This window comes from Asparagus officinalis, chromosome 7 (assembly GCF_001876935.1).
Source record: "Asparagus officinalis chromosome 7, Aspof.V1, whole genome shotgun sequence".
NCBI classification, from domain to species: Eukaryota; Viridiplantae; Streptophyta; class Magnoliopsida; order Asparagales; family Asparagaceae; genus Asparagus; species Asparagus officinalis.
In genome coordinates this window covers 14,159,205-14,171,726 of record NC_033800.1, presented here as the reverse complement: position 1 = coordinate 14,171,726, position 12,522 = coordinate 14,159,205, and the positions used below count along the sequence as shown (strand labels likewise).

At 36.3% G+C, this 12,522-nt stretch overlaps 1 protein-coding gene across 4 annotated transcripts in view; it reads right to left on the bottom strand.

The window, feature by feature from the left end:
* LOC109850836 (nardilysin-like) overlaps positions 533-12,522 on the bottom strand; it is a 35,141-nt gene continuing 23,151 nt past the window's right edge. For all 4 annotated transcript variants that reach the window (XM_020420902.1, XM_020420899.1, XM_020420900.1 and 1 more), the window contains 8 exons: positions 11,927-12,306; positions 11,268-11,417; positions 6,368-6,550; positions 5,953-6,156; positions 4,673-4,779; positions 4,421-4,574; positions 3,062-3,183; positions 533-1,016 (listed from right to left, as the gene is read on the bottom strand). In XM_020420902.1, coding sequence (XP_020276491.1) covers positions 770-1,016; positions 3,062-3,183; positions 4,421-4,574; positions 4,673-4,779; positions 5,953-6,156; positions 6,368-6,550; positions 11,268-11,417; positions 11,927-12,306 — 1,547 coding nt within the window. In that variant the 3' untranslated portion in view covers positions 533-769. The remainder of the gene's footprint in view (positions 1,017-3,061; positions 3,184-4,420; positions 4,575-4,672; positions 4,780-5,952; positions 6,157-6,367; positions 6,551-11,267; positions 11,418-11,926; positions 12,307-12,522) is intronic.

Genomic DNA, 12,522 nt, shown 5'->3' with positions numbered 1-12,522 from the left:
TGTTCAATATTAATTAATGATGCAATACTTTTTTCTTTTTCTTTTTTTTTTTTTTAACTATGAAAGTTACATGTGTAGCATCACCATATTTCCTGACAAAGGAAATTTTGAACTTTGGACTTCCTTTTGGCTTGTAATATACTCAATTTAATTTGAATTGACACGTGGCTTGGGTTAGATTCACGCATTAACCTGTCAACTTAACTGTTTGGCTCCATTGGGGAATTCCCCCATCAGCTTGGAACATTCGGTTTAATGGCTGGGGTNGCTGGGTTTGATCCACATTTAGAACCGAAACTAATTCAACCTAAACACATTGGTGAAAAATTGGAACCCGGATGAAGAGATTTAAGTTATGCTACGACAATTTACAGTCCAGCATCTCTCTCTTTAATAAATTGCGGTATGGCTACTAACGATATCAATATAGCAAAAATAGTTGCGATGAAGACATGGTATTGAAGAGTTATTAGTTAATATTGCTTTCTTGCACACCTTATATCCTACTTAAAGGATATCTATCCAGTAAAACTTAACTATACTTCGACAGGTAAAATTGATTCATCAATTTGCATTCGACAATTTTCAGCTATTCATTTTTCAATGTACACAAGAATATAAATCAAAACAGTTTATTACACATCTTCCTAAATGAATAGTATCTTGAAAATGGACTTATAGATCTTAAATTTCTGAATTTCTGAATAAATACCTGAGAAGTTCTCAAGAATTTGAAGGCCTTAAAGCAATTAGCAGTCCGTGGTGCATTTCAACAGAGGCTAGAGTAAAATTCAGAACCTCTTTTAAAGGAATCAACATTTTCAATTACTTTTCCAAACTCTTCACTTTTCACAACTCCTTCGTGCTTACTGGCATTGCAGCCCCACACATGAACAGCAAGTTGGCGACACTTCGGAGAAGGTAATCTTAGATATGTGTTGTACCAGTTAATAACATCAGCCTTTTGAATTGTTCTTAGCTCCTCTGCTTCCAATTTTGACATGTCAAATAGATACCTACAGTAGGAACATTATGATACACGTCAAGTGACAAAAATTTAAATTTCATTAGTACCAAAAATTGATCGCCATGAGGATTACTTGAAGAATAAATGAATTCCAGAGAGACATTTCATGTCAGCATCAGCTGAATGTACAAGAAAAACAGAAAAAAGTGGAAGAGAATGAACGAATACCTTAGTTTTCCGAAGTATTCTTTTTAATTTTATTTACATGAAAGCTATAAATTAACACTCATGATTTTCCCCTTTTGTAGCCTTTAAGAAGAAAGTAAAATGCAACTTAATTTCTTTTGACCTTTGAAAATAAGGCCAACAAAAAAAAATCAAGTTAGCTATCTAGCAAATAAATCTGAGTTATCGCGTTACCACCATAAAAATAGCAACTCATAGAGAAATATATCATCTAGTTAGCTGACTTGCACTCCATCAACTACAACAATACAGAACTAGCACTGACACATGTATCAGATGTTACACAATGCCCATAGGATTCAAAAAATTTCTCCCAATTTAATCCTTGGATTTTATCTTTAGTTTCTAGCGGATGCACTCATTTCTTACTTATACGCCATATCATCGTAATAGAAGCGTTCTTCTAGCATAGAAAATGCCATCTTGAAATATAAATCGTGAAACTGACCTGGATGTTCTAGGGAAAAAAGTTTGCCAATTTCATACAAAGAGGTGAACATGACCCTGCACGTGGAACTGTGAACTGGTAGCACATACGGAAAAGCATGAAATCATCAAGCGTTCCATCTGACTTCCTAAAGAAACAGTTCTATATTTGTATATATGGTCACCAGATTATGATGTTAGAACAATAGCACCAAACTCTCTAAAAATTTTGGATTGCAAAAAGAATCCTCAAAAAATCTCAATCCTCTAGAAGACACTCATCAACAATCATCAATTTAGCATCCTTTATGCACAAATTCACTTACACTAACCTCAAAGAGAAGCTCTTATTTTATCGGTCTCATGAATTTAGCATCCTTTATGCACAAGTTCACTTACACTAACCTCAAAGAGAAGCTCTTATTTTTCTTCTAAATTAACATCGGAACTTCATATTAACCTACCCATTAGAACTACCACATACAATGGGAAATGGTAGGTAGGTAATGTTGAAAAGGCGCTTAATAAGATTTGGATGTGTTCTAGTGCATCAACACACTGAACACAAGAAAAAGTAAACTCACGTTTTCACCATACGACATAATATTCTTGGTAAACATCCTTTATATTTATGAAAATGCCCTTCTTACCATCGTAAAGCCAGTATTTAACTCTTTATATTTATGAAAATGCACTTCTTACCATCTTAAAGCTGGTACTGTAAGTGAATTCGAGTTGTACATAGAGTGATGGAGAGATAAGAAATGCAAATTCATAATAGAACTGTCAATATGGCACCATATCCTTTTTATACGTATTTCAACAAAAACCTATACAAATTTAAAGTTCAGGCAAAATGCATGCTCCTTAATGATCGTAAAATGACATGAAAATCCAAAATCTCAACCTTCCCACCAATAGTACAGGACAAACCTTAGCTGGTTTAGTCCGCGCAGCAATCAGATAACAATCATAAACAATCATACTCCTCAACATGATTAATGATCAGAAACTTGTCAATGTATCTTATGAGGAACATGTTATCTTTCAGACATACTGTTATCATCTTTAATGATAAATGATACTGCACCAAAATCAAAATATTCACAGGAATTTCACAACAAAAAGTATATGATGACACTTTATCAAAGGTTACATGGTACAATGAAACAAAACATGGTCCATTTCAGGAGAAATGCCTCATGCTTCCTTAACCATAAGAAACATGAACTGGTCATATGAGTAGATGACTGTTGAATAAAAATGGATGCAAACCTAAGACATGCAACAAAGATAAATGATGTCTCATGCTTCATTAATAATGCGAAACATGAACTGGTCATATGAATAATGAGTCTTGATTAAAACTGGGTGCAAACCTAAACACGCAACAAAAGACAAGTAAGATGAGAGAACAAATACCTCTTGCACGTGATTTGATTCCAGTAATGCCCAGTTTCATATGAAAGTGATGGGTCCTTTTCCAACTTCTCTGCTATTAGCCCTGTCCTATGGTTTTCATAAGATTCATCATCAAGCTCATCCTAGAATAAGAAAGAATTAGTTGAAATGCACAGAAAAGGTTTGAATTTGAAGTTCTTAAAAGCCACAGCATAGCCTGGAAAGGACAACTTCACGGGAACACCTTGTATTATATGTTTTTAGAATTTCTTGAGGTTAAGCAAACTGAACGCACTCATGAGCAAACATGGTGATAATGTAACTGTTCTTACAATACGGTAGATACTTTTGTCTTCGTATCAAAACAAAACCAAATAGGAAAAATAAATAACATAAATGATTTCCAAGGTCTAGGCAGGGCGGTAGCAAAATTAATGCGGGCTAGTTCAGTGGTAAATTACGACAAGAGAATCTATGAGACTAAGAAATGCAACAGTAATTTAAGGATTGTGGTTCCTGTGAAAGTAAGAATGTAATGATAATAAAAGAGCTTGTGAAAACTGCTATATTAAAAAGGATTTTGAAGCTTATTTCTACGAATTTAATTTATGCAATGAGGTTGAATTTTGCAAACAAGGAGGTGTTGGATCATATGGTACAATTTCAGTGAAATATTAACTTTACATGCAAGATGAGGTTGGATCATTCCAGTGACCAAACTATATTCCATCCCTATGTGAATTTATGCTAAAAAAGTGAAAAAGTCTGGACATAGAACAAATTCTTAGGTCCGCTATACTAGCTAAGGGCAAGGTCTGATGAAAAAAGAGCATAGCATCGTGGAAATGCTACAATGAGCATGCACATTTTTCCTGGAAAAGGTAAAAAATTCTAGGCAAAGGATAAGATATCAACTTAATTGCCTTGGCATCTAAATGAAAGGGCCACAAGTTTCTGTTGCATGTCAGGTCAGGGAGTAAAGTGAATTGTAGACACTTGGGAAGTCCATACGTGCGCAAAAGGTTTTGTCATTCACAAGAGTGAACCATGGTGTGATAGCAGGAAAAAAACCAAGAAAAAGATACTAGACCTATAGATAAGTTAAAAACAGAAAAACAGCGGAGCACAACAAAACACAAGGGTAATACAGGAAGAAGTTAAAAACTGAAAATATGAAGGCTCTTTTCAATAAGATTCATAAAGAGAGTCAAGAAAATTTATGTTTTACTACCTCAGACATGACATTCTTATGCACCCAAAATGCTACATGAAAATATGAATGAACCTTCATGACATGGAAAAAAAAGATCCATACAAAGTTAAAGAACCAATAAAAAGCTAAAATAAGATTTCTCCAAGATACTGAAAATGGATGCTTACCAATAGCTGAGGGATATTGTTCATAAAGTTTTGAATTCTTCTGTGCAAATGAAGTGGACCATACTCTGACGATTGAACACGAAAACAAAATCCTAAAACACGGTATGTCATCCGCGGACCACTCTCAACAACATAACCAAGTTGCTCCTTTGTCCTAAAGTTCAGCACAAAGAAAGGAAAGTGGCATCAATTTATAGAAACAATGAAGTAGTCTAATGAAAATTCTATTTAACAATCAAATCATATATTTACCTTAATTGATTGAAACATGGTTCTTCAACAATATTGCTAAATAGATCTGTGATGGCCCGCAATCTCGTTGTTTCTCTTCCCTTGTCTTGTTCAATTTGGAAATAAAGCTGCCAATAACAATTGAACTATATGAAAATGCATACCACAGAAGAAAGATAAGCACAAAAAAATGTACAGCATATCAGATGGCCATCTAAGAAGAAATGTCCCGTATCAAGCAACAAGTTCAATATGTGTAAACCACATGCTCCTGCTGTTAAGATATGTATACCATACACCATCCATGGTTATTTCAACTGTCTATTAATTCAGAAAAACTACATCTGACCAACATCAAGCATTTGGTTCAGAACTTACAACTCCTTAAGAAATTTTGCTGAAAAGGGCTCTGCTGCTTCTTCTATCTGTATGTGTCATTCTACCTCGCACCTTGATATTGCAGGGTCCAAATAGTCAGGTGAGCATGTGCTCGAGCAGCACATCCTAATGAAGCCAGTTAACATATACGTGGACCCAACAAAGTTTCCCAACTACAGCCTAACCCCTAGGTGCTGGCATCATCACAGAAGGCACTTCGCCTAAGTTGCATGAAAACGGGTAGGGGTACTGGTATATGGGTGCCGGACATGATGAATTTGTAAAATGCATCGTAGCGCGGTTCGGTTACATTTACACTTGAAATTAATAATTTACATGAGATCATTATTGTTTTTCAATTCAATTTTTTAGAATTAAAATTCCTATCACACTTTACGTCTTATTATGTTGATTATAATAAATTGGAAACGGGTTGTTTTGAACTGGACACCCAACCCAAACAACCCTTTAAAACCATAGTTTTAAACTTGGGTATGAGCTGAGATGAACCCGACTCATGGCTAACCAGTTTCAATAAATGGATGTGAAGTGTAGGATACACGTCCAACAAGTATATGACAAGTGTTTTAACTTAAAACATATGTCATATAATTGAATACATATACGAATAAATGTATGCATATATCCAAGTAGTGTCTATGAAGTTTCGGTACCGTATGTGTCACATACGTGTTAGGAACAAGCACGGCTTAATGATAGGAGTACCCAGGTAACATAGCACTTCGCCGAGTTTGATAAAATAGGTTGTACAGCTGAGTCATACTCACCAGCTATCCACTAACAGATATAAGACATGGCATGAGACAACAATACATAGTTGCAACAACGGAACTAAGATTGATATAAAGCATGAGTAATTTTTGAAGCTAAATGTTACATGGAAATGACAAAGCAAAATGTACCTCAGCTATGGAGTTCACTTCTAGCTCATTTTTCACACAAACACTTCTGACAAGGTTTGCTCCTGATGGAAGTTGAAGAACACGTGTTTGATGTCGCAGCTCCACAGGCAGTGGTTTTACAGGAAAAATTGTAGCAAATATTTCTGATATATTGACTGCCTCTTCTTCTGATAGATTCCCATGGCAGAGGCCTTCGATATGCAACTAGAAGTTTACACACGGAAACAAATAAAGTTTTGACATAAATAAAGATAAACATCATAATATTTAACTTGTTTTACATATGCAGCAGAAACCAATGCAGAAGTTGCAGGTCAGTGATAAAAATATGTAGGAAGAAGTAGATCTATTACTAAGATATATAGATAATTTCAACAGAGTAAATTTAGAGGAGGGATAAAAACGTTCCGCTAACCTGTGATAAAAGAGTAGGAATAAAAGCCTCTAAATCAGAAAGAGGCAAGTTGACTAGGCAGGCCAGCTTATCATCTACATCCCAGAAACATTCACGCAACACTTGTAATCTCAAGTAGGTTGAATGATTCGATGGCTTGATATTGGCATTTCTGTAGGATCTTTCCATATCTTCCTTGATTACCTGAAAATTTTCCGAATTTACAATGTATAATCAAGAGAGATTATTCGGTCACAAGCAGAACTAATTGGAAGTTACGCCATGATATAGGTACATCATACATAGACTACAAACTTTACAAGAAAACCAGACTGAACAAATTAGAGTAAAAATTTCAAGAGGAAACATGTGGTTCCTGCATCACTTATGTGGATTGGATATTTGTGTCCAATTTAATTCCCTTTCTTTCTGTCCATAATCCAACAAAGCTGGCCAGGACCCCCATGGTGAGATGTCAGTCTCATTTAAATGGGAGTTCATTTCTCATTGATCTTTGATGTTTATCTAGAGAAGTAGAAATGAGTCATGGAGTTCAATGTATTTTTTTACCAATAGCTAGTGGGTAAACTTTTACAGTCGAAACCAACTAGAGAATAGCTTAATGCTATGAAGCACGGACACGGACACGGCGACACGGACACGACACGGACATGGCAAAACCCAAAAAAATAGGACACGACAACACGGATAGATTTTTTTAATATTTATTATTATATATAGATCAATATTGAATTAAATTCCTATTACATTTTCATATTTTTTGTTATGTAAAGTGGAGATTATAAATAAGAAACTAATGGAAAGTGTGTGTTGCAGGTGTGAATTAAGACGTAGGGATGACAATGATCTCTTGGAGAACTAAAGACAATAATGTTAATGAAGACAAGAAAGAAAAGATGAACATATAGAAAAATAGATCAATTTTTATGTTGTATTATTATGTAACATTGTCGTGTATAATCAATGACAAATATAAGTTATGTAACTGATTTGAAGATAATACCACATTTTAATTTTCACTACTTTCATCTTGAGTATATAAAAATACAAGAGAATAAAGTTCAAGTTGCAACTAGTTCAATGGCTACAAAATACTAAGTTACTAATATTGCAAAAATATAAAAATTACACTCAAAAGAGTATCTTAAAATAAAGTTTTCAAGTTGAAACATCAAAAATATTATTCTATGGCTTCAACTCATTCATCCTCCTCAAACACAATGGCCTCCATCGTGGGCTTGTCAAGAGAAAGAGCAACAACATCTAACATGTCGGCTCCTTGAAATGAGTAGAAGGCATCTCCACCAATATCTCACATTCTTGATTCCCCTTCCATGTACTCTTTCGAACTCCGAGAAAGTAAACGAAGATTGGTGTGAACATAAACAAGATCCGACGGCCGTGCCGGGATTAGCTTGTTCCTCTTTAAGGAGTGAATGAAATCATACGTACTTCAATCCGTTCACAACAAGAAGAGGAACAAGGTTGGCCTAGAAGCTTTATGACCAATGCTTGTAAATTTGGAGTACTTGCACCATAAAGAAGCCACCATGACTTTGGATCCATATGTCCTCTATCGGAAAGAGGATCCGGATCACTAAAACCCTCTAAAGACCCCACAAACTTAGCATATTCTAAGTTCACCATCCGTCGTTCATCGGGGTTAGGATAATATCTTCTTAAGCACTTTACTCTTTCCGTAGAGATCTCAAGATCTTGATTTGGAGCTTGCCGATTGACGTTCTCATTGAACCATGTGGAATGATAGTACATATGTTCGTTAATAACATGAATTAGCCCACAATGTATTAATTAATTAAAATATTCGTATTAAAGAGTAAAATGTAAAATATTACCTTGGAACTAAAGAGTGTGCCAAGCATTGAAGCGAGGTGTTTCCCTTGTTCCATCGATCCACCAATATCTTGTGAACCACCTCATAAAAAGGAGATTCCTCGTTATCCCTTTTACCATCACGCCTGTAAATAGCTTGCTTCACCTTCTCAATCATTGTATCCCACATATCATACACCAAATGAAGACATAGTGTATCGGTGTCAGTGATCCTTTATCATTTCATAGATTAGGCCAGTGAAGTTAAGAATAAAATCTATTTTGTCCCACCACAAATCATCAAGGACTTTCTCTTTTACAATTGAGCTTTCCCCACATCATCTTCTCTATATAAGCTCCATCGATCACTAAGGACCATGTCTTGGAGGCCTCTCTTGATGACCTTAAACTTCTTCAACATAATAATCCACGAGACAAATCTTATGTCGGCAATCGATAGGAGCTTCATCTTGGAATAATCATTGAACATGGAAAGCCGCATAGAGTGGTTCATTATAAAATTCTTCATAAACAATGCATCATCGGAGATCTCTGTAATCCAATGTAATTGTGCATAAGCCATGATATTTGCTTCCGTATTCTTAGCCGCACAAATATTCTTGATAGCCAGATTGAGTGTATGGACTACACAAGGAGTCCAAAATATGTGAGGCTACGTGCCCTCCACAAGCCCTCCTGCGACCTTGCATGCCGAAGCATTATCGGTTATGATTCGGATGACATTTTTCAGTCTCACCTCTATGATGCACTTTTCTAGTTGTTCTTGGATAAAATACTTATTCTTGACTTCTCCCTCGGTATTCACGACATTCAAGAACATTGACTTACCCTCACATGCCGCCTTAAAATTGATGATGGGCCTCATTTGTGCATCCGCCCGACCATCACTACAAATGGAGATCCCCTTCTGTTGCCATGTGCCTGTGATGGGCTCCATGAATCTCTCTACGTGAGTTTTCTGACGTTGTGAGATAGTGATCCTTATAGAATTGTAACTAGGAGGCTTGTAGCCAGAGATTGGATTGCTTGCGACATATACAAAAGCTTTGGTATAATATGGATTCCTTGTAAAGTTAAAGGACAATCCCCCGGTGAAGAACATCCTACCAATCAATGCATCTAATTCCTCCCTTACTCCCATGTTGAATGCTTGTTCCACGGTATTAGGCCCCTTCCTCCTCTTAGATTCACCTGCACCAATCGGCATGCTTAAACATGCACCTATACTGATCGTACTTGCAGTCGAAGATATAGGCAAAACTAGCATCTTGGGCCTAGAAACCGTCAACCTCGTCTCTGCTTAATCCAACGTCCTTTGAAACTCCCTTAGATTTTCGGGTGTTGACTGGATCACATCTTAATTCCAGTCTCGCTTATCCTCAAGAGGTAATTTTTAACTCTTGAGTGTGAACCGGTAAAATCCTCTCTGCAATAATTACATCTTCATCTCTAATTTCCTCCTGTCGTTACCTCCTTTCCTCCAATTTGGTAACATATTTTCAAAGCGGACATTTGTCATCTTGTACTCCACTGCCACTAGAACTCTCGTCTTGTTCCATTTCTGTGAAATACAATAGCAATAATAATAAATTAAAAAATTAACATTGACTAGAAATTAACATTAACTAGGTAAATTAAAATAGCAATTATTCCAAAATAGCAATTATTCCATTTCTCCAAGTTCATGACTAGGTAAATTAAATAGCAATTAACATTAACATTAACTGTAAAATAGCAATTAACATTAACATTGACTATACTTTAACAGTGACTAGGTAAATTAAATCGGAGAGATAAAAACAAACAGCGAAATATTCTTGAAATTAACTACTGTAATTACATCGGAGAGAGAAAGGGAGAGATAAGAACAGAGAGAGAGAGGGATTGGAGATCGAAAAAAAGAGAGAATCGAAGTAGAAAGGGAGAGAAAGAGGAAGTGATCGGAGACGACAGAGAGATTGAGAGAGACTGAGAGATCGAGAGCGACTGAGAAAGAGATCACAGAGAGAGACTGAGAGAGATCGAGAGATCGGAGAGAGACTAACCGTTAGGGTTGAGGACAATCGAGGCTTGTAGCCGACGAGGACGCTCGAAGCTGGTAGCCGACGAGGACGATCGAAGCTGGTAGCCGACGAGGACGATCGAGGACGACGGGGACGATCGATAGAGATGGCGGCGTTTGCTTCTCAGTCGCGATCGAAGAGAGAGCTAAAGAGCCGGTCGGGTAAGTTAAAACTAGGGTTAGGGTTTGGGTTTCGGGTTTATAGTTTTTCTTTTTTCCTTACCTTTCAGCCGTGTCGGGAGCGAAATGAGCGTGTCGAGGGCGTGTTCGTCGCGAGTCGGCGGCGTTGACCGTGTTGGCGCCATTGACGACGTGTCCGACACGTGTTGAACGCGTGTCGAACATGTGTCCGTCTCCGACAAGCGTCGGACACGGACTCGGGGGATGTTTGCAAGAGTCGGTGCTTCATAGACTTAATGTGCCTGACATCAACGCCATTACACTGGACATTTGTGAGAAAAGGCGCGGAAGTCAAAAGAAACAAAATTAAGTAAATAAATAAATAAATAAAAGAAAAAAAGTGGTTGTGTTTTATAGGTAGCAACCAATACTTGTGATAAGAAATTCATCATTATGTAATATAATTCAAACTTGGTCTTAACAATAAATTGACCCAAGCTTGGTGCATCTAATAGATGTACCTTAATAACCAGGAATAAGCATGGCCTGCAAGCATCATGTTTTAACGAAAGGCCCGACTGATCAAGTCCCAGGTTTTAAACCTCTTGTCCATCGTATCTAGATATAATCTATATACAATAAACTATAGCTCGTCTAAAATTCTAATAACCAGCATAATATCATCCCAACATACACTAAAATTCAATAACCAGCATAATATCATCCCAACGTACACTTACGCAATCACAAATGGAATATATAATCAGGATAGAGATCAAAATCCCAAAGATTAATGTTGACATAAGCAAAATATAGAGACACAGTGAAGTAAATAAGGGAGTCTAATAATGGATAAATAAGTACCTCAAAGCGATCAAGTTTTGGTGAGAAGGATTTTGATAGAGTCAAAATTTTTGCTAGTAAGGTAGATAGTTTATCATTGAAACCGTAGAGCTTGAGCTCAAGACTGTCACCAACGATTGATAAAGATGTTTCAAGCTTTGCAACACCAGCCTGCACACAAAAGAATGATGACTAACGCCAATATTACAAAAGCAGTAGTCACTATAGATATTAGAGTTGAAGTAGTGACTATTGCAACATTCATGTGATTTCATGCTATTAGATGTATTGAACTTTTTCTCGTTAGTATAGACTATTCATGTGATTTCACGCCAATCATGTACAGTAACAGAACCAATATTTAGATGATTGCAAAAGGAGAAATATGGATGAAAGAGGAAACCTGGTTTCTGCAAGTGGAGCATAATCTCACTCCTGCAATAGGACTTTAGGATCGATTTCAAACCTAGAATATGAAATCCAAATAAATATAGTGATGGCTTTGCTAGGCAACTGTGTGTGAGGTCTTGGTCATAGCTGAATATCCATATAAATCAGTCTTTAATGTAATGGCACGAGTTGACATGCTAATTTGGCAAGATTAGTTTTAAAAAAAAACAACTTCAAAGCAGAATATTGGTGCATATTGGTGAAATTAAAAAAAATCACATGTAAAGTACCTGGTACAGTATTTCATTCAGCTCATCTTTGAGAAGATTTAAAAACATCTCGGTCAAAACACAGCTCTTTACACTGCTATATCCGTCCTTCAGAGTAATCAAAAAATAAGTGTTTGCACGAGGAACATTGAATGCTGTGTCAATCTTGTACCAAAATTTCACAAGTGGCTGGTCAATGATGCATTTTGGATAAGTAATACTTGCAAGAAATTTTGATATATCAGCATTGCGAAGTGAGAAGTCACAAGGAATGAACTCATTCTTCAGAGGAAAATGCAAAGATGGATCTAATTCTGATGAATTCTTCCAGGCATCAAGCAGAGAAGGAGGAACATCTTCCTCAGTATAAGGTGATCCAAACCAAGGCTCATACTGAATAGCTGAAATTTGGGGAAGAAATGTGCACCAGATACAAATTTAGAGAACAAAAGTTGCAATGCATAGACCAAAAAATTAAATTATCCAATTCACAGAAGAGGAAACACTTTATATGACTATATACACAACAGACAAAACCTATGAGAAACATAAACATAATATTTTAAATTAATTGCACCTCAGTAGAATCAGGCTACTCTTAAAAATATCTATGATGA